Here is a 24,148-nt window from a genome sequence, read left to right as displayed (position 1 = left end):
TTCTTAACTGCATCAATTTGTTTTGCATACAGTGCAAGTTCCAGGGCCAGTAGAAAACCTGCATGCTGTATCTACCTCACCTACCTCAATTCTTATTACATGGGAACCCCCTGCCTATGCAAATGGTCCAGTCCAAGGTTACAGATTGTTCTGCACTGAAGTGTCCACAGGGAAAGAACAGGTGAGTAAAGAAAGGAGCTGCATATCTTCAATGGTCAATAGGAACAAAAGCATAGGGCAGTTGGCAGATACTGAAGCAGTTCATCATTTAGCATGATCATTGAATAAGCTGGTTAGTTCCCAGTACTTTCTGCTGGAAATTTTAAACCATTTCATTGTATTGTGCTGATGAAAGAGGTAAAAGACAATGAGGTGAAGTTAATAATGAGAATGCTAACTTGGGCTTTAACTATAGTAGCTTGGGACAGCACAGGTAGCTGTATCCTATGCCTAGAGACACTTCTTTTCATCACTCAATGTAACAGTGATCTGCTTTTTGTTTATTGGCCTTATCTAAATTGCTCTTTTAACTTTTGGATGTTTTATGCTGCTCTGTCTTCTCTTCACCCTCATGCTGTGACCACTTGTTTTCTGAACTTGCTCTTAGAAGTTTACTATCCCCAACCTTTCTTGGCTTTTATATTTAAATATGATTTTTCATAGATATCCAAAATGAGACAAATGAGTTTTTTTTTTCAAGTAGAGTAATAGTAAATAAAGTATGTGGGTAAATAAGTAACATGTAAAATAATATTTGAGGATGTATATGTATAGTCATATATGACTATTGAGATTCCTCCAAATTATCACCTTTGTACAGAGTAAGATATAAGTATACAGAGAGAGAAATTAAGGACAAGGAAAAGTGGTCTTAGGTTTTTATTTGTAAAGGTTACCAAACAGAGAATGGTTTTCTTGCTTCCATATAAAAAACCTGATCTGGATTTGTCCCTTGAAGCAAATTTGCCATAGATTTAATTAGAAATATTTCAGATGTACTTCTTAGTTATTTTTAAGACAGTATCAGATGAACTGCTGTGATATAATCAGTAATTCTGCTTTCATTCTTTTCTTTCCTTGGCTGTTCCCATGTCACTCTTAACTCTTATTTTTAAATTTTATTTCCCATCTAATTTTATACAAGCCTTTCTGTAGTTCACCCAAATAATTCAAGAAGTATATTGCCCAATGTTAATAGTGGTAGTCTGGGAACTAAACTACATCTCCTTTAGCAAGCACTAGGTCTGATTTCTATAATGCCCTTTGCCTTCAGTAGCTTCCCACTGCAGCTGTGGAGTATTAAGTATAGTTTCAATCAACACCCCAGTATTTGGGAACACAAAATCTGTGGCAAAGTGTCAGAGAGCTTCAGTATCTGTGGGTATATTTCATCAAGCAAATAGCAATCTGATTTCTTAGTGAATTATTTAATTTGAGATACAGAAATGAATCTCTGTCTTTTCTACTTGAGTGGAATAGCCCATACTATTCAGTGCTCTGGGCGGTGTTAAACAAATTGAAACTTAATGACTATAAAAATCAAATGGTGATGTTTTAAGAGAGTCTGCAGAGTAGCTTGGACTTTAGTAGGGGAGTGTGTGACACAAGGATGGTTTTACAACAATTCATTAAAGGGATAGAGTTGCTTCTTATGAGCAAGTGTCTAACATCCAATTCACTGATTGCATGGAATGGCTGCCATTTCTGCTTTAATGTGCTGCCTTAATAATGATTCTGGCATTTTATGTCTCCAGAATATAGAGGTTGATGGACTGTCTTATAAACTGGAAGGCCTGAAAAAATTCACAGAATATACTCTTCGGTTCTTAGCTTATAATCGTTATGGGCCAGGAGTATCTACTGACGATATAACAGTGGTTACACTTTCTGATGGTAAGTGACAGTGTAATTTTATTCACATATTTATTATGAAATGAAAAATTGTCATATATACCATTGATTCTGTTGTGAATTTTTTGAACTAGTATTCTTTGCAATGTTTTATCATAATTATGAATTGTAGGCAACTTATTCAAATTTAAATTCACAATTGCACTGTATACACTGAATAAGGATGGATTAGTGGATAATCCCCAAATTGTGGCTACTATGTAAGAGCTAAAGTTATTCTTGTGAATGTATTTAATCATTTTTATATATTGTCCAAAGCAAACACATTTATTATGTTAGTAGACTGGTATAGATGATATGTATCTTTTATTTATCATTTTAACTGGTTCAGATGATTAAACGTATAAATGATGTTATATATCGATTAATTGAAAGTATCCCCAAAAGATTATTACTAAATAAACAAGCGCTTAAAATATTAGAAGTGAGCATAAACATGCACACCTTCATTTTATCTTGCCTAAACAAAAAGGAAGATTAGGAATAATTTTTGCATGGAATAAAAGGGAGCAATCCATCTTAATGAAGATATTAGATTAAAACAAATAATGTCAGAGGAAACTAGAGACCAAAGCAATAGATGATAATGGAAGCCTAGGAAAGTTAATAAATGTTATAGACTAGTGTATGGTATGAAATGGGACAATAGAGATTTAGGCAGGGATGGAATTGCAGAGATGGCTCCCATGAATACTAAAACAGATCAAGAGCCAGCTGTAATCATCATGGGTTCCCTGTTACCATGTTTAGTTCTATAAATTGTTGATATTTTAGAGTAAAATGTCATCAATCTATGGTTATTGACCTAGCATTAATTGATCTGGGAAAGTATTGAGGTAGCTATATCACAGATTATCACTAGCATGAAGAAAGACATGCATGTTTTTAAGGATATAACACAGGAGTGATGCTCATTTGTAATTTCCCTCAAAGGGGTGTTTTACTGTTAGACCACTTCAGTATTAATTTTAATGTAATTCTTCTACCCAACCATCTGATTCTGTTATTCAAGGCAGAACAGAGTATTCACTGGCTGAATAAATTACTTCATAGCTTATAATTATAAAAATAAAAGAAAAACAAATGAAAATGAATATTTTACATAATTTATGTAGATTTCATTCACACCATGAACTGTAATACTGTGGCCTTATTCTCACTTCGATTTTAAATGTCATAAGTGAGAAAGATAGACTGTTACTCATTAGTCCAAGAATTATCTCCTGGAAATGCTGCAGTGCATAGAAAAAAATCTGTCACTTAAAAAGGAACTCCATAACCACAGCCCCATGTAAATATCATTGTTGGAGAAGCACTAAATTTTCTTTATCAGATGCACTTGATAAGAGAAAGGAAGGACTTTATGGGACTCTTGTGTGGGTATCCTGACCTCATCTGTAACCTTGTTTATAATCAACTCACCTTCTTTCGTTTTTAGTACACAACATGTGCTCCTGGCTTCCACCCTGAAATTACCCAGTTCCCTTCTGAATACTTCATCTAATGTTTTCTCTTTTCTGCTGAAGCTATTCAGTAGAGGTCATGTATCACATTTAGAAGGAATGAATGTCTTATGTTAAATGCTAGCCTGTTTCAATTCCTCAGTCACTCAGCACTGGTCTCCTTTGATATTTTGTATTTTAAGTAAAAATTAAATAGGTAAATCTATTCACACACTATACCAATGAATGACACTCATATCAGTGTTTCATACTTGTTCTTTATGCCACTATGTGTTTCTGTTTTCTGATTCTATTAAATACATAGAATACTGTTGTATCTACCTATGTGTTCCTACCACCTTTGAAAATGTGTTGCACTGATTAGACATTTTCACCGAAAACTTTACAAAGGTTTTCTATAAAAGTGAATTGTAGGAGTTCTCATTTTAGGAACAACTGATTTATTATGTAATTACATGTAAATGGATCCTGTGTTTTGGGAATTATCCCATAAGAATTTAGACTGACAGAGAAAATGTATATAACAAAATCACATATAAGAAATTTGTTTTCTAAACTTTATCCAAAAGATTATCAAGTTATTCTAAATTGCTTGTAAATACTTTTATACCAATTATCTTCAATTTATAATTTAGCTGTATTTTAATATGTTTTCTGGATAAGGACATACTTTTTCATGAAATTTCTTCTGCCTAAGGTGCCACTGATTACCAAAATTTTTTACTAGTACTATATAGGTATATATGTTTTTCTAAAATATTTTCTTGACATACTTGCATTAAATTTTCATTATTAATTATTTTAAATAAACTAATAAATCTCTCCAGGTCTACATCCAAGCGCAGAAAAAATTCATGAGCAAACTATGTATACATCCATGCTCATTACTGTTATAACTAGTATTTATGAGTACTTTCTGATGCAAACCTTTTCCTACAAATTACACAATTAAGTCACAAGAAAGTATCAGAAACTACAGTGTGTGATATGTGCCTATAATTCCAGAAAGGAGGTAGAAGCTTGAAGATAGCACACTTTTGGGTCATCCTAGATACATTGAGAGCCTCAAATGACTAAACACCAAAAACCCAATCAACCAACCTACCAACCAGCCATCCAACCACAACAATAACAAAATGATAGTAGAGTCAAACCATGTGATCCAGAAGTAGAGAGGTGGGATTCAGTATGGAAACATTCCTCAATTTGAGATAGTCTTAGATTAGTATGTTTTCTAAAGCGATGCATTCAATCATGAGTTACTTTGGTCCATGAATATATGAACATGCCAGCATGTGTTTCTCAGGGATAAATTCAATTGCCACAGTTATTGAGGTGCCTTAGAAATTATGGGAAATTACTCTACCATTTTCTTAGCATGTATAAAATAGTAGGCTTTACCTTTTCGAGAGGAATATTTGACAACATCTGATCATGTGTTGTTGGTGTTATCCTAACATTTTGAAGATAAATATGCCTTTATCACTCTTTGAAACTATGAAAGACCAGAAAGAGGTATGGGGTTATGAATTTTGTTAATGTCTATTCAGCATCTAATCCTATTTATTGTTGATTGGTAACTGAAATACTAAAAAAGTATTCTCCACTTGCCTGCAACAAAATAGCCAGTATGTTGTCAATGGAAAGTAAGACTTTTCTATTATTGAAAATTTGACAAAATAAGTCAACTCAATTGAAGTGAAGACTTTGGGGGTTTTGTTATATTAGATTTTAATATTTAATAAAAATAAATTTAATGCCTTTAGTATTGTGATAATTATACATGTTGAACTCAGTCTGTTTTTGGCATGCTAGAAACTGGAAATAAACTACTTTTAAAAATATTAAAGTAGCAAGATATCACTTACAAACATGTTCCCAACCAAATAAATAAATGTAATACACCCTCTCCTTCCTCCAAATTCCCATCAATAGCAGTTGCTACCGATTCAAACAATAATGGATTGAGATAATTTCCAAAAATTGGTTTTAAAATATATTTTGGAAGTTTTTGAAATTATGTGTGGCAGAGCAATGTTATACTTAATTTTCACCAAGGGTAAAAGTTAAAATCTAATTGCTGCCATTAATATGTTAGTTATACTCAGACAGAATAAGTAAAACTAATTAACATATAAAAAATTTTAACCTATACTTTGCTTTAAAACAATTCTATAAATTCTATAAATTAATCTACTATTTCAACCTTTGCATTCTGAATTTGCACATAAGCCTACAATATCCTCTGTATTGATGATAAAACATTAAAATTTGAAAAAAAACATTTGGACACGTGAAAGTGTTTTTTTATTTTTTTATTTTTTGCTCAGTTCAACGTTATAGTAGTAACCAAAACATCTCAGGAGTTTTCTAAACAATGGAATATTTTTAAAGATTGCATAGTGACTTGTTCATAAGCATATGCCTCATGTTTTATCACAGAATACATTGGCTACAATCTTTATCGAGCACTAAGATAAGAGGTTCAAATCAAAACAAATCAAATTATTGCAATTTCCATCATGCTAATAAAGATCCAGGAACCAGGCCTAAGTAGGTCTTCATTTATCATCTACTCGCTGATTCAATACATATTAATTGGTTGTCAGTTTGAAGAAGGCAGAAATTAGTCAGGCATAAAGCCTTCCCTGATGGCAAATAATTTTCAGGCAGAAATCAGTATAGGGCATAACTAAAACTGGAGTCAGATGCTGGTACGATGTGAAATACTACAGATATCATCCTGTTTACACGAAAGGAGGAGAAAGCATGGCCACAGACTGGCCAGTGAGTTATGAAAATGCATGAGTATTCCAGTTCTGTCTCGCTCACCAGTGTGTCACAACTGAAAATAAAAGTGGCTCATTTACTAAATGAATGATGCTAAGAGGTTATTGTATACTGTTCCTAACCTATGCTCTGTAAGGATTTTATTTATTTGAAATTCCACACTGATAGCTAGAACCTTTCTGGAACAGCTTTCCGGCCAATATTTGTCTTCAAATTGCTCACATGGCAGGAGACTTACCTTTTGGATATAGTGAATCTTCATCACACCTAACAAAGGGGAGTTGTATACACACGTTTTAACATCAAAGTTTAATAAGTTTTAAATACAGGAAAAATATTAAAGTAGCTAGAAAATGTCCAAAAAAATTAACTGGTCTTTTGTTCATAAAATCTGTGGGCCAAACAATATTGGGTAACCTGTTTGCTTCTATACAAGTTTAATTATAAATAGTTTAAAAAATGAGGAGTCATTTTCTTTTGTTCATCTCTAGGATACAATAATGACTGCATTACAGGAATTAAGCAACCCAGGTGTCTATTACAATGATATATTCCACCATAAAACCATGCAGATCTGGAAAAGCACAATATGATTATCCTTAAAAGTCAACTCCAGAAAATCTCCCCTGTGTCTTTGTGGGTTCAAGCACAGAGCTGTAATTAGATGGCAGAATTTGCTGCCACAGCTGGTGATCTTTGTAAAATAATTTTGAGGGCTCTACAGACAGATTACTAACTGACCCACCCCATGGAACACAAATAAACAAATGTTTATTTCTTTTCTCTCTAGGAAAATTGAAAAGGGCCACATGCTGATCTTATCTTACTGAAATCTCACTATAAAATTTGAAAAAAGATATACTCTCTTTTTATCAGTGGACTGGGATTTCTTTTTCAGGCCTTTGGCAGTAACCTTCTGATCTTGTCTGATTGCTTTCAGTGCCTGGCGCTCCACCCCAGAACATCTCACTGGAAGTGGTTAATTCAAGGGTAAGTCAGCGGATGTCTAGTACTTTATTACCCATTATGCACATATTCTGCTCACCATACTGTAAGTACAGAACCAGAGTGTTGGCCTGTACAAAGGAATGTTATGGTGCAGCACAGTGAGTGGTGTTTGGTTGCACATGCTCTTTCAACACACTACTATACACTAAGTGAGGAAATACTTTTTTTTTTTTCTACAAGAACATTTGATTTAGTAGGGATTAGAGTACTTAAGATCTCTTGTAACATGAAGGAGCCCTATTTCTCATATCTATATTCACTAATAGAGAATTTAATCTAGTATTTTGTCACACTGTTCTAATTCAGACAAAGACAATATTCAATTTAGTAATCTTTTTTACTTTTTTTTAATTGAAAATTCATACAATATATTCTGACCACTGTTTCTGCTTCAATGTCTCCTCCCATATTTTTCACACCTCACTTCACCAACCATCCCACTCCATGTATTCTTTTTCCCTCTCTTAGGAAATACATAGGAATATAAAAATAGAAACAAGCCAGAGTGAAATAATAAACAAATAAAAGAGTGAAAAAATACAAAATATACAGAGAGATATATTCACATACACAAATAAAACATGAAATTAAACATTAGGAACCATAATATACAAACAAAAGAACAGTGAAAAATAACGGTGTTCAACAAAACAGAGTATGACAAAGAAGATCTACAAAACCACAATTGAGTTTGTTTTGCTTTGGTCATGAATTTCTAGGCATAAGAACTACCCACAAGTGTGGTGTATGTAACCAATAAGAGTCCCACGGAGAAACTAATTTTTCTTTTGGATTCATAAGCAGCTGTCAATTGGAGATAGCTTCTTATTTGTGATCGGGTTTCATGATTATTTTCCGGTCTCAGAGCTGGGACTATTCTGGTTTGGATCTATGCAAGCCCTGTGCGTGGTGCCATAGTTAGTCTGTCAGTCCTGTTGTGTCTGGAATATACTGTCTCCTTGATGTTGTCCAATCCCTCTGGACCTTACAATCTTTCTGTCTCTTCTTTTGATGAGTTTGATGAAGGCATCCCATTTTAGAACTGAGTGTTCCAAGGTCTTTCATTTTCTATATATTTGCAATTATAAGTGCTCATCTCCTGCTGAAGAATGAATCTCTGATGATGGCTGACTGAGAAGACTGATTTGTGGGTATAGCAGAATGTCATTAGGATTCATTCTATTTCTATGTACCTATAGCAAAACAATAGTATTTGGTTATGTCCTCTGTGGTTATTCAGGTATTAGTATGCCTAACAAATTCATACCGTATTTATCATTTTGTGTCTCTGTTACCTTATCATGGGATGTTTTATTTTGTTTGAGTTGATGTTTGTTATTTTCCTACTTTCATTTATTTATCAGATATTTTTATGAATTTTTTAACATCTGAATAATATTTCATTCTGTAAGAGTACCAAATTTCTTTATCCATTAATCTATTGACAAATATCTCAGCTGTTTACAGTTTCTGGCTATTATGAATAGAACAATAAGAAACTAGGTTGATCAAGTGACTCTGTAGTAGGATATAGAGTCCTTTAGTTATAGCTGCATAGCTAGTACAGCTTCTCCTTACTTAGATCTATTTACAGCTTCCTGAGGAAACACCACATTGATTATTATAGTGGCAGTAAAAGTTTGCACATCTACTAGCAATGGATGAGTGTTTCCATTACCCCACAATTTTACCAACAAAATGTTTTTGAGGGCCTTCATTGCTGAGCAGTGTATCTGTATACTTTATATCCCTGACTTCCTCTTTTACTCTCAAGCTCTTCCCATACACCCTCATGAATTAATACTATCTTTTTAATTTAATAATTAAATTAATAAATGTATTATATTAAGAAATAAATCAATCTTTCATGTGGCTATATGTGTGCTTATGTATCCAAGGCTAACTTCTAGATTTGAATATCCTATGCAAGAGTTTGTTTACCCCACTGATTCATGTGTAATTCAAATTTTATAACTAAAGCTAGGGAAATTATAGGATAGGGAGCAGAAAGATTTTAAAAGCCAGAGGGTCATGGTACATTTTGGTAGATTGTATCTAGTAGGCATGACAGAGTAAATATACTAATGAAATTTCAACAATGAAACAAGACCAGTGTGGCAATTGCTGATGTTACATTTGAAAAGCTGAAATTACAAAAGGTGCCACTCTAGATGAAGAACTAGGGGTGGCCAATTGCAGTTGAGGAAAGGAGAGTCAGGAGTTTTCATAGAGTCCATACAGATTTCTTTATGATGGCTATTTTAAGTTTTAATAACTTTTAGACATGGTTAAATCACAATGCCATTGTGAAATTTTGATTTGTGCAAGTGGTATTTGGAAGCAATTTTATAGCATCATCTCATTATTCATGTTTCATCCACTTAAAATACATATTTTTGGACCTTTAAGATTGACACATACACACACACACACACACACACACTGGCTAGGCATCGCTCATATATGCCATTAATCCCAGGGCTCAGGAGCCAGATGGCGGCAGATCTCTGTGAGTTTGAGGCCTGCCTGGTCTACAGAGTGAGTTCTAGGACAGGCTCCAATGCAATACAGGAAAGCCTGTATTGAAAAACCAAAAACAAACAAACAAACAAAAGACAAAAAACAAAAAAGGAAAAAAATTGATACATTTTTTGCCCTTTCGAATTATGTATATATGCATTGTAACTATGTGTGTGTGTGTGTGTGTATTAGTATATGTACATAAGGGATGTTGAGAAAGAGGTTCAAATACATAAGAGAATCATTCCCTTTAGAGTTTTGGTTTCATTCTCTTATCACCTGTAATTTAAACTTCATCATCCCCATTTCTAATGTTCCCATTTCTGGTTGACTCTACAGTCAGAGCTTGCTTTAGCCTTTCCATGAGGTTTAATGAGATTTCCTTCAAGTCATACATTTTTTAAAAGAGAGAGACTTAATAATAGGCTTAAATTAAATGAACCTAGGTCTAGTGATAAGGTCTCTGATTTTAATTTAGCTCATGGAAGTTGCCCTGAGAGTTGGAATGGTTGATTATTCAGAGAGCATGAATAGGTTCAATCCTGCCAGTAAGTAAAGACACTCTGTAATTTGATTTTAGAGATTGTAAAATGTTCACTTATATAAAAATACCTACTAACTATAAAAATGCAAGTATTTTACCTGTGAGATTTAACACACTAACAAGACTAATTGGATCAACTTTATTGATTTGTATTTAATGAGCACCTAACAGCAGAAGTCACTAAGCACAGCTTGTGTTCTGTGCCTGGCAATGGGCTTTGCAATTCAAGTTGCATTTTCTTTATGTCTTATAATCCTGTAAGTGCAGTTTATGAAGTGGATTACCAGAATGCCAACTCTGAGCTTTGTTTTTGCTGGAAAAGCTCTTCAGAAAGGCAGTCAAATGCCATTATTTCCTAGGGATTATTTATATTTGATACAAGGAAAAAGAATCATAAATAACTGATAATTAACACAAGAGATTGATAAGTTCTGTTAAAAAAAAAAACTAGGGACAGCAACATGTTAGGCAATGGCTTTGAGGATACAGAAAGAGGTGACACAGGGATTAAGACATAAGTAGAGTAGGGGCTAGTTTTGTGCATACTCAGGGTAAAGCATTGCTAATACCACTACCTCCAAGTAAAAACACTTTGAAGACAATATTTGATACTAATTGGAGATTGGTCATTGAGAATGAGAAAGTATGAGTAAAAAAATGTGAGATGGCTCACATTATTTAATAGTAGAAAAGTTTTTAACAGAAGTTTGGATCTGTTAATCAAGTCTGAGGTAATGATGGACATAGATAAATAATGACAATAAAATAACTGCCATGGGAAAGGGGATAAAGAGAGAATTTTGGTTTGGGGTTGTTTTGCTTATCAGCGGAGGGAAAACATTGGATAATAACTAAAAGGGAATAAAACGTTTGAAAGAACTTTCATTGTTTTAATCATTTTGCTAATTTGATTACAAACTTGTAATATACCAAAATTTCTAGAAATGATGCAGTAGGAGGGAAAATTAAATATGGAGAAAATAAAATGGAAGAAACCAAGTATGCAATCCTATAGGAAGAAAAGATGGCAAGAGACCTATTATATCAAGAAGAACACAATCAGCATGGTCAGTTCATCTTGCTAAGTGGAACAAGAGGAGCAAAGAATGCAGACATGAGTTTGTGTTTGTTTTTTGCTGTTTTGTTTTATTTCCTGGGAAGATGACAGGCTCAAGGAAAGGTCACCATCACGCCATAATGGCTTATGCAAGAGAATAATGAGTATTTGAAGATGAGAAAAGAGGGTGAGTGGTCATCTAAGTGATCAATCCTGATTTTTCTTTTTTATGCTGCTGTAACTGTTGGGCAATATTGACTGAGCATTCAAGATTATAGTCATAAAGTGAAACCTAACACTATGAATATATTTTCCTTCTTTACATGACTGGCTATTTAGTTGCTGGTATTGTGTGGGCAAATAATTTGTGTTTATTCTTTTGGGTACTTGTCCAGGAAAGAGGTCAAGAGTGTTAAAAGGCTTGGAACACAACAAGGTCCATTGTTTTAGGTCCTTTATCTATTCCTGTGGTAAAGTATTGCCACACTGCAATGTATGGGAAGAAGAGCTTTCAATTTCATGTTATGATCTGCTATGGAGGTGGTACAGCAACAGGACCCTGAAAGAAGTAGTGAAAGTGGGTTAGAATCTAGTATTTGCTTGCTGTCTATGTTTCTCATTTAGTGCAGAGCCTAGCCAATGATATACTGTTCATGATATTCACAGTGGGTTTCCCATTATCAGTTAACACAGTTAACAAAATATTTCACAGATGTGGCCAAATTCCAATGTAATCTTATTCAAATTCCCATCCCAGGTGGGTCTGCATTGCAATCAACAAGCCAACAAACAAAACTAACCATCATAATCATGGCCTTAAAATGGTCTAAGAAAGTAAAATTAGGTATAGGAGTACTAGAAGATGATAGATGATGAGAACATGGTAAGGTCAATGAATTATTTAATTGTGCCTTCTTTTCGAAGTATCACAAGGCTTCTACATTTGTTATATAGCCAGAACCATTCAGAGAATTGACACTGGGATTTGAGGCTATGGCTGTTGATCCCTTTACTACAATACATCTGGGTACTGAGTTTCATGCTAAGGGGAGAGATATAAGAAAAAAACAAAGCTAAACAAACTCTTGCCTCCAAGTGGTCTATGATCTCTGTGGAATTAGGGCCCAACATAAGCTGAGCATTAGATCAGCTCCTAGGAGACTGGTTTACCCATCCTAAAGGGATTTTGGAGCTAATAGATTTAAGTAATTGTGGTGATATCTTGCTTTTACAAATGAAGCTTGTCTGAAGATCAGAGGATAGAGCCTGCTGCTAACTAACCACAGAGGTCTGGAGGTCTTTTAGATGGCTGGGCAAAGATAGGAAGTGAGATGGCTAGGCGGAAAGAGGATATATTTGGAGGGGGGAGTTGGAGCACAGGAACTCACTCTCTTTTCCACTGGCAAGCTAATAATGTAAAGATGGCTTTGGCTTGCTCCTTCTTCTCTCTGATCTCTCAGCATTTTCCTCTATATCTGATTCAGGGTTTTTATTGTTTAGAACAATTAGAACTCCATTTAGATCAGATCCAAGTGTGCCAAATAAGGAGAGTGAAGATTCCTGATGCTTGGGTTGGGATATGTAGCATCCCTCACTGGTTCTTGATTTGAGCATCCCTTCCTCAGAGGGTGGCATAGTTCATGATAGTTCTAGAAACAGGAGGTAGAACTGAGCTGGATAAAGTAGGTAATTGGGGTTGTCTTTTGATGGACTCTACATTGTTGTCTATTTCAGCTCTCCTCCACCCCGTGGAGGAGATTCTGCTAAAGTATTGACATACTGGACTCTCTGAAACTGTAATACGAAATGTATAATTTCTTTATTTAAAGTCTGATATTTTGTCATATATAACAGAAAGGTCATAAATACACCTACCTTTCTACTTCCCCCCTCACTGAACCTATTTGGAAGATACTGTATCTCAAAATTATATATTTGTCTCTAAAAACCAACAACTTGGAAGAACTGCAATTTGTCAAGAGACCAAAGCTAATACCTCAGTAAACTTTAGTAAACTAACTTGAAAATTTGGGGCATTTCCAAATGTAATTATTTTTTTCTCAATCTAAAGTTATAGAATACATTTATTATTGAAAGTTTTCAGGCAAAAACTGGAATTACAAAAACGAGCCCTTATCTCAGCCCCCAGGGTTGGCTGGCAATCAAATAAACCCTCTAATTATCTAGCAGCATCGTTCTGGAACCATGTGGAAATAGATGCTAAACACAGAGCAAATGCAAATCATAATGTGAGGCACATATTTTACAATGAACTATTATTAATTTAAATAGTAGACAAAACTAAGCCATGGTTGCATGGATTGAATGATTTTAGAAGAAACATTGTCAGATAATATATCTATCTAAGTATGAGAGTGCTGTAATGTAGAGCTTCCTTCATAACCAAACTTGACATTTCTCTCTTCTCCCCAAATCTTCTGAATTTAATCTCATAGTACAGCACTTGAAGACTGGTGTAAAGGTGACAGTCATGCCTTTGAGGTCAGACTGGATTATAATTTCAGGAGTTTCCATCTAACATTTATAACGAATTGAAAGACATTCAATGCTACAGAATGGTACTTTGCCTCAAAATTCAAACCTAAACAAAACATGAATCAAACTAAAACATAAATCATCCCTGCTTCAAATACTCTGTATTCTCAATATCATCTGATATAGAGATAATGATAGGATTACTTTGTTTATATGCTGCCTTTCCACCCGGAACCTGATGGCCTTCATTAGTTTTTTTTTCAAGTTGTCTAAACTGTCACTCTTTCCCCTGGAAAACTCTTCACAGATTGACAGAATCTGCTATTATCATTGTCTTTCCCAAACACTTTTCCTAAAATCCTCTTCTGTTTCTAATGGGATTTTTCAGACTTTGAAAATTTTGTAGGGGTGGGTAATTTATAGAACACTTAATAATTTGGTATCAGATGGCCAATTGTTACATTGCATATCTAATATTAATGCAATGAGGAGTTAATTCTGTCTGTTACAAATATTTAGATAATTTTCTGGATTAGATAGTAACAGATTCCATTGTCTTTTTTTACTCCCCCCCCAGCTTTCTTTTGCATTGAAACTCAAGTTCTATCTATCTATCTATCTATCTATCTATCTATCTATCTATCTAAGCATGTCTCAGCTTTCAGACAAATCAACTTGGCAGACCATTTTGGTTTTTGGTTAAGATAATAGCTGTTATAGAATTAGTTTTCTATTTCATTTTATATTGGTAAGTTGAAGACTCACACACATTGGGGATTACTATGTAAACAAATGTCTCATGACTTTTTAAAAATATGAATTGGGTCTGTTCTTTCTGTACTTCAAAGTTTCATTTAGATGCAAAATCATGCAACTTTGTCATGCTATCTAGTTTTATGTCAACTTCACACCTCTTTTGAGGTTGGCAAGCCTGTAATGCATTGTCTTAATTGGCAATTGATGAGAGCAGGCCCAGCTCAATGAAGGTGGCACCTCTGAGTTGGTGTCCTTGGATACTATAAGAAAGATGGCTGAGCAGGCCATAAGGAACAAGTCAGTAAACAGGGCTCCCCTGTGGTCTGTGGTCTTTGCATCAGTTCTTGCCTCCTGGTTCCTGCTGTTTGAGTTCTTGTCCTGATGTCCCTTAGTGATGAACTAGGATGTATTGCTGTAAGCTGAAATAAACCCTTCCCTCCTCAAGTTGCCTTTGATGTGGTGTTTTATCACAACAATGGAATCCCTTACTGAGGCATATGTTGGATGCTGCTTATAGGAGCAAAGGTTCTGTTTTTATTTTTAAAAAATTCCAAAATTCATCTTGATCTTAATGTTTTTATCAGAGAATAATGGTTAATCAAAAGATTGTTTATTTTAGGTTAATTATTTTATGTGCTAGTTGATTTGCATAGTTGTTTTTTTTGTTGAACAAATATGCATACAACAGTCACCATTATTAGCTACACCAGTTTAATAAGGGATTTACTAGATCACTTGATGGTCACATGTCCATGACAGTAGCCATCAGTGTGAAAGTGATGCCTGGGACTGAATGACTTCTACGCAATCAATGACTTCATTTGCTACAATAAAGGGAGCAGTTGTGTGATCCCTGCCTATTTTCTAGAGAAGTCAGTGTGCTTTTTTCATTACCCTTAACTACAATGTAATAAAGTTTGATTTGTTTTATGAAAAATGGGTCAGTGAACCTGTTTCTCAGCTGCAGGTAACACTTAAACTATTCATCATCTGGACTGTACTGCTACTTCACTTGACAGCAACTGAATTAGAGGGGATGTAAGACAAACATCCAGTTTGAAAAAAGAGAACTTTTATGGCCAGAAATGAAGTTGTCAAACCCTAAGTAACCTCCACATACTTTAAAAGAGCACTTTGGTTTAAAATGCCTTTTCTCTGCACCCACACACACTCTTCTGACTCTGCAGCTCCCCTATCCAAGAAATTTTTTGTTCTCAAATAGTAGCATGAATGTTATAGATGCAGATGTTCTGCACATCCTTCCATATCTCATTAACTCAATGGCTTTCAAGTGTCTTTAATGTATTAAAATCCATCTTGGTAGAATACGCAAAGACAAAAATGCAATCATTGGTCTCCTTGGGACAAGGGCAATACAATACTGCAATCATCCTGTGCTAGTCCCTAAGAACTGGCTTAAATTATTATAAGCCTTGGAAACATAGCCCATTTTAAGCAAAGATATTATTAAAATAATTGCATAAACTCATATTGAAATGAGGTTGAATAAATCTATATGTTAAATTTACCGTTTCATCATAATATCATTACATTTGATAATATCACTGCTCTCATGGATATTTATATGATATCTGCATGGTAGGAATGCAACATACATGTCTCCAATTCTTCTTTTGGTGACATCATGCTAATAGCTTGAATTTGGACTTCTGGTGTATTTTATAGCACACAGCTCAGTGAAGTCAACAAATGGGACTTCTTCTCCCATAGGACTGAATTTTTAATGACTTTTCATATGCTATTCCTGAGGGAGGAGTGCAAGGATTGTCAATTTCTTAGTTTCTCTCTGAAGTCTCTTGTTAGACTTTGAGACACATCCACAAGAAAGCAATATTTTTTGTCTTTTGACTTTTTTTTAAAATTTAATGTTTTACCTGCATGAATGTGTGTGTGAGGGAGTATGGTCTCCTAGAACTGGCATAACAGACAATTGTGAGCTGCCATGTAGTTGCTTGGAATTGAACCCAAGTCCTTTAGAAGATTAGTTGATGCTTTTAAGCACTGAGTCATCTGTCCATCCCATTTGTAGTTTTTTTTTTTTTTTTTTAAGAAAGTAAAACTTCCCGATTACATTATATTTACAGCCATAAAGCTGTGAAGGGAAATCAAGAGAAAGGAATGAAGAAGACTGTTGAGTTCTGTAACATGAGCACATGCATCCTTAAAATGTGGTAATACAAATAGGAATGTTTAGGGTGGGAATATCAACCCTTGGTAGACTCTGGTCTACCAAGAGAACATCCCTGAATTTAGTCCTTGTCATTGAGAAACAAAAGCAAAGGACTAAGAATCTTACAACTTTTCTCTTGTTTCATCTTCTGAGATATTTCCCTCACTTTCTCCAGAATGCTTTGCATGAGCATGATTATTCACACTGAGATACCTACACATCTACATTACCTAAACTGCCTTGTTTCACTGAAAAAAAAAGCTGCTCCATATTCAATGTTGATAAATGATAAGCACTTCTATCAAATAAATGCGTCTCCTTACATAAAAAAATTCATCTGACATTAACTTCAGCAAATAAATTTATAGTTGTTTTCCTGGCTTTCTGTTCCTAACTTGTACCTTTAGATTTAACACTAACATATAATTTTGTTTTCCTATGACATAGAAGAATTTCTCTGTACATATAATTATATCTTTATAATGAGTATGAATAATTTTATTAGCAACAGATTATTTTAGTTGTAAAAGTGAAATGATTTGAATTTTTTATCATTTTGTACTGAATATAGTTTATTTCTTATGTGACCCAAGCTATGTAATTTTACATTATGTGTACTTCTTTGCCTATCATTTGAATATATATTCATTATTTCAATCATTCATTCATTTCACTTGCTCAATAATTCATTATTATATACATGTTATTAACAATTATATGACTGAATCCCATCTTATAACAAAATAGCCTGAAATTTAGATAATTAAATTAAACTAGCTGTAATGTAATAACATAATCAAAATATACTAATAGTATTTTTATTGCTTTTGATTATATATAAAGAGAGGAAGTGTTTCTCTTGGGAATCTTCACTTAAAAATATTCTGTGTACTAAGACTGTGTATAAAGGACCAGACAAAAGGTCTGGTATAATGGTCACTCATTTGTTTGGTTTCCAGATATAAATGTCATTAAATTCCTGATATAATGAGTTCTGGAAATATTTTTTTCTAGATATCATGCAGTCTGAGAACCAAATTATAATGTTAAGTAAAACATTAGACTTTGCTATTATATTTGATATATATATTTCTACATCAGTTTTTCTAGAATCCCATTTTTTAATTTACTTCCCCTTTTGTTGGGAGCATGGATGTCAAGAGCTTTAATATAGGATACAGCTTTACTGAGTGATCCACACAGAAGTCATATCTTACCAAAAAGCAAACATCCTTATTCTGTGTCGTGTTGGTTTTGTGAGAAACCAACATTAATGGGAAGTGATATTCTTTAGCCAAAGTGAAAGCATCTACCATTCTGTCATATATAAACAATTTTGCTAGTACAGTATTCTTAGAAAATGTAGTTGTCAATATGCCACTTGTGCTTTGAATGAGAATTCTTGACTCTATAGTGCTTAAAACAGTATTTGTCATAAGAATCACAAGATTAAAGAAGTTTCTGATTATTGCAATCTTATGTATATACATAATATTACAGGTATAAATATATGTATGTGAGTGTGTGAAATGGACTATAAAGCAAAGAAGAAAAATAAGAAACCACGTCTTTTTATCCCACATTCAAAATCAGCAAACCTTGACCTGCATTTAGAGAGAATTTTGTTCAATGGCTCAGCAGGTGTGAATAATGTGTTTAATAAATGACTGCAGACACATTTCAGTTTAGTGTTTTATATTTGCTGGACTGATTATTAAGTCACTTGCCCACAATAAAGCTTAAGTGTGTATTAAGTAGACTTAAAATTTTAAATGTATAATTGTCAAGTTTATTTAAACCTCAAAATGTTAGGTGGATCATCAAACTAACACTAAGAATTTATCTCATTATCCTTTTCTCAGTTTAGAATCCCTATTATCTCACACACAGTTAAAACAAACAGTAATTAATATTTTACCTTTGAGCCAAACCTTGTTTCCCATTAGTGGCACATAAAATATTTGCCAAAATACTTTGAAAATTCTGATTCTCTGGTCATACATAAGCTGTTTGCACTTCTTTGTATTTCTACCTTCAACTCCTAATCAAACTACTCTGAAGACAGGATATTTTTCACAAAATGCAGCTGTTTTTGTCACATATATGTCTAACATTCAGAATTTGCACTCAAAGATGTATTCCTTTATATCATCTGCAATTTTATCATAATTGTTTCTCCAGGGGCCATAAATAAGATTAGATTGTGAGAACTGTAAGGCATATCTCTGGTTCCTTAAAGATGTCAAGGCCACCTTCCTTTATCAATGCTTTTCTACAAGTTAAATATTCTTAGATTCCACAAATATTTCTTGTATGCTTGTCAGCTCCTTTCTTGATATGTTGTCCTCCCCTGCACAGCTTAGCAATCTCATGTGACTCTTAGACAGGCCCTAAGGGCTCCTTCCTCATTTGAATACTTCATTATTATTCACATAACCTACAATTTCATTGATGGCGAGAGTGGACACATTATCTTACTCTAGGAGATTCTTAAAGTGCTCAAGGATGATTCTGACAGGCTCCAAGTCCTTTACTATATTTATGTCAAGCTTTATCACGCATTCACCATCTCTTTATGGATCTTTGTGACACATTGTCTTAAAGGAAGCCCATTGACATACCCTATCATGGTCCCTTGGAGCTTTTATGGACTCATGGAACAGCATTCTTAATATTTCAGGCAATGGATAAGCTACTGACTTTTGCTTCAGCTATTTGAAGCACTCTACAGTGTTCTTCCTTCATAAGCAAATTGTCGTGAATTGAGTTGTACTACAATCCTTAACTTCCTTATTTTTCTCTAGAGTTTGTTATCCTTACTCTCAAGAACTGATGTATCTATAAGTATTACCTTTATAATATTTTCATTCTAAATCTCCATAAATATTTTCAGGCTAATTATTTCACTAATTTTTCAATTTTCCTTATTTCAGACTCTTTTTCAAATTGAACTCTGTAGTTGACTGTGTGACAAATTGTATCGGCAACTTCAAGGATATTTTCTTTTTGCTTATTTATTTTGTAAGAACAACCTTAATTTATCTTTTCAAATCCTGTATTTTGCCTTGCCTGAATTGGCTGAGTCCATGAAGTAAACATCAACAATAAATGAAAATTATCTAGAGGACTTCAAAATGCCAAGTAAATCTTCCATTGCTTTAACATTTCCTTTTTTTCTTATTAATTCAGATAGTAATGCAAAATAGTGATGTTCTTGCTTATATTTCTCTATGCCATTTATGTCAAATAATCCAAGTGTTTATTCTTCTTCACTACAAAATTTATTTTTTGCTCATACGGAAAAAAAAATAAAACAAGTAGTATGTAATGATATGAGTTTTCTGACCCAGATCATTTTCATCCAAACTAAAACCATATCATCAGTCATTTCATACATGTGCCCTTAAAGTTTGTGAGGGTGAGTTATTTCAGTAATTATTTCAATTTTCCCTTGCACTTGAATCCCCGAAGTCTCAGTATCAATGAACTGGCAAATCCACAGTGAAGCGAGTCGAGAAGAACCAGTGTCTTCCTATTTTACTTATTGTTATTATTATTATTATTATTAACTCAAACCTGAACTCAATGAAAACTCTCCTGAGATACTTTTGTTCTTCTGGCTGAATGTTTATTGTGGACACTTTTGGTATAAAACATTTTCAGTGGTCAAATCTAACGCACATCACAGACATGAAAAGTAGTTTCTTTCCTGTCTTTATAGTGTTAAAATGTACATACCCATCAGCTTTTATTTCTCTTGAAATCTCAAATGCTACACAAGTTCTGCCCAGGTGTTTTGTAAAAATCAAGGCACATGATATTAGTCCACTACTCTTCAGAACAATTGCAGAGAGTAATATAATTGAAGGAACTTAAGCAAAAACACAGCTCCACCCCTGTTTTGAAGACCACATAAAAAATGGAGGAAAATAAAGTCCCTCAGAAACCTTGAGGAATATCTGTACCTTGTATTCCTTTTGTCTCCCTAAACTACTGCTTTATCTTCTCTTTGCAGAGATAAATCACAGTTGAACATATGTGTGCACACACATGATCACGTCACACAGAATCACACATGCACACACAGAGACACTGAGACATGCACACACACACACACACACACACTGGCTTAGTCTTGCCTTTAACAGCTAACACTATAGAGGACACAATGGTTTGTTTCATAGTGATTGATTTAAAGCTGAAGCCTTTGATAGTCAAATAATCTGTTCCTCCTTTACTTTTTTCTTTCTTATTAATATATTCATTTCTTATTTATACAAGGCAAATACGTGTAACAAAGGGAGAGTCACATAATTTTTGTTTGACAAACCTTTTTCAAATGAGGAAGGATGCCCTCTAGATAGCCAATTTCCATTCTTTTTATTCTAATGCTAATGATGTTATTTAAAGTTATTGGATGCACAGCATCAAATGACATTCTTTCAAATGACTTCATGACACAGAGGGAACATTGTAGAGGGAATATCAAATAGAGGTTCTCAAATGTTTCAACCTTTAAAATGCAAAGCAAGAAATGCAATTGCTATTTATTATTTAGTTACCTAATGCCTGCCCATCATGTCTTTTTGAATTTGCCCCAGTAACTTATAATTAAAAGAATGATTACCCCTGCTGGATATGGGCACAGCTTCACATTATTTCCTTGGAATCCTGTCTGCTGTCTGGATTTAATGAAAATTTAAACCTCTTAGAATGACATGTGGTACCTGGGATTATTTTTCTTTTGTCTGAGCAGAGTTGCAAGGGTAAAGAACTCCTAGGGAAAAAAAAAAAAAAAAAAAGTCACTGCTCCTGCCCTCAGATCCTTATCTTTCAATCATTCATTTTCTTTGTGGGAGGATTGACAAAGTATGAAAGCATATAAATCGATGAGATCCTTAACCCAGTCAAGAAGAAATGAAATCTCAATACTTTCTACTTTGCTTTCAGACAAGGTTACCCTTTGAAGGAAATGGAAGCTTCTAACTTTTATGAAGTCAGAGTCACAGTTTTTTTCTTTTTTTAATCTTCCTTACTATCTATTCCCATGTATTTACAAAAATGTGTCTTATTGTAGGGAGTAAGATGGTCCTTTTAGGTGCATTAGCCTTTATATTTGGTTCTGTAATCCATCTTAACTAATTTTGGTACATGGACTAAATAAAGGACAAAGAAATTTATAAATAGTCTTACTAGCACCATTTATTAGGATGTATCCATTTCTTTGTTGAATTAATTAGTATCTTTGTATAAAATCAGTTGGCCAAATAAAGATTCATTTATTTCTGTGCTTTATGTTGTTCCACTGGTCTACTTGTTTATTCCTATGCTAATGCCAGCTTGTGTTGTTCATGATACAATCAGGTAATTCAGACTCAACATCCAGAATGTGAAAATATGAAATTCCCAAAATGTGAAATTACTTGGATACCTGTGCTATGTCTTTATCATAAAATTAAGAAAATTTAGTTTCTTTTTCAAATGAGTATTTATCAGATTCAATTTCCTTACAGGAAAAGCTAAGTCTGTGTTAAGATTCACCTCTTATCTGTGCTTAGACCCATTACATTTACATTACTGACACTCCATGAACATCGCAGCTAAAAGTCAGGCCCATACTCTGCTTTCTAGTAGTTTCCAGATTTCTAAGGGCCTCGAGTTTTCTTGCAGTTTCTTATCTTCTGCATTTTGCCATCCAATTATTCCCTTTCCAGGAGTACCTGAGTTTGCAAGGTTTTCCACCTCTGATTCAGGTAACATAGAAGCAACTGTGAATGTTTCAGAAGCAAAGTAGCAACCGGTTTATGTTTCATCAAATTCTAGCTGCTAGAAGGATAACGCTAGTCTCCTTGTAGGCACTTGAAGTGATTTTCAGTGTCTTGCACACAAGGAAATCCTTAAGACATAGTTATTAAAGATAGCAGGTGAGAAGCAAAGACTTCTTGAACTCTTGAGATTTGAATTGCCATGCTTTTCTGTGGTCACCATTGAAATATTCTGCCCCAAACTGTGCTATATTACCATTCTGCTTTTAAAGAGTGGTACCCAGAATATCTACACTGTACAAAGAAATAGTATATACACTCCTAATAAGGATCCATCTCTTTAACAGCTCAAGTGATATTTCTTGAAATGGCAGCTTCTATGACATGGTTACTGAAGCAGGACTTGCTTTCCTCCTCATCGGCTACTCCTCTGAATCCAGAAATACCATAGGTTTGAGTCATATCCCCACATCTTAAAAATGTTCCTTCTTGCATAGCAGCCAGAAAGCTTGTATGTCTATACACCTTCTTCCTGAAGACTTACAGTACTATCAAATCTCAAGGAAACCATACCAAATAAGGGCTTTAATCTGCAAGCCCAGGAACAGATGGCAAGTGTCAGAAAAACTAATACATAACTCATCATTCTCACCAATGGTACTGAGGAGAAATGATTTACGCATGTGGTATACATATAGTCTCAATCTCTGTTCTGCATCTGTGGGTATAGACAGTTCAACTTCCATTGACTGGAGACATGTTAATATATAGTTCGAATTACCTTTTATAAAGGTGCTTATCTGTGGGTAAAAGGGAGTATATTCCTAGATAAATATGTAAAGCACCACTGATTCTAATCTATAGTTATGTTTTCAGTACTGATCATTTGGCACTGGATGAAAGATTGGTGGACTCTTCTGTGGAGAATGCCACCTATTCTACTTCCAGCTTTCCTCAGTTGCATATAATGGAATGTAGGGTTGAAGCTTTGTGGGATTTTTTTTCCCAGCCAGTTTGGTACATTCATTGATATTATCCTTGTTCAGCTCATGTTTGGGTAGCCATGTTGGTGAGATACTATGTGAATAACTTCTGATATTACCAGGGAAGAAAATTGTGCAGCAAACTCTCCAATTCTTTGGCTCTTACAGTTTTTCAGCCCTCTTTTCTGCAATACCCTTAATCCTTAAATCCAGGAATGTGTTATAGATGTGCAGTGGGACTGAACCCCACAACTCTGCACTTTGACTGGTTGTAGTTTTCTGTAATGGTTTCTTTCTTCTGCAAAGATTAGTTTCCATGATGAGAGGTGAAAATTTCTGTTATCTCTGGGTATAAGGACAGATATTTATAGATTCTTGTTAAAGGACAGATATTTATAGATTCTTGTTAGGGGATATGCTAGTTCAGTAAGTTATTAAAAGTAGAATATCCTCCAATATTTTACCAGCACTAAGTACTTATCTAGGTTTCTAACAACAAGGAAATTATTTCTCTTGTTGAGCAGATCTTGAAGACAATTAGAAAACTGTTGGTTATTACCAAAGTATGCATGTCACTACTGCACCCATAGACTTATCATGGCATGCTGGTGGTTGATGTGGTTCATCTGTGTCATAGCTGGATAAAGCTGTTGATTGTGTTTCC

The 24,148-nt window shown here is 34.2% G+C and overlaps 1 protein-coding gene across 1 annotated transcript in view; it reads left to right on the top strand.

The window, feature by feature from the left end:
* Positions 1 to 24,148, top strand: part of Dcc (DCC netrin 1 receptor) — a 538,940-nt gene that overhangs the window by 269,579 nt on the left and 245,213 nt on the right. The window contains exons 9-11 of the mRNA XM_051201201.1: positions 33 to 181; positions 1,755 to 1,893; positions 7,105 to 7,154. Coding sequence (XP_051057158.1) covers positions 33 to 181; positions 1,755 to 1,893; positions 7,105 to 7,154 — 338 coding nt within the window. The remainder of the gene's footprint in view (positions 1 to 32; positions 182 to 1,754; positions 1,894 to 7,104; positions 7,155 to 24,148) is intronic.

The sequence above is a fragment of the Phodopus roborovskii genome, unplaced genomic scaffold (assembly GCF_943737965.1).
Source record: "Phodopus roborovskii unplaced genomic scaffold, PHOROB, whole genome shotgun sequence".
Lineage (NCBI taxonomy): Eukaryota > Metazoa > Chordata > Mammalia > Rodentia > Cricetidae > Phodopus > Phodopus roborovskii.
The sequence above is the reverse complement of the archived record's forward strand: the minus strand, read 5'-3'. Positions and strand labels throughout refer to the sequence as shown.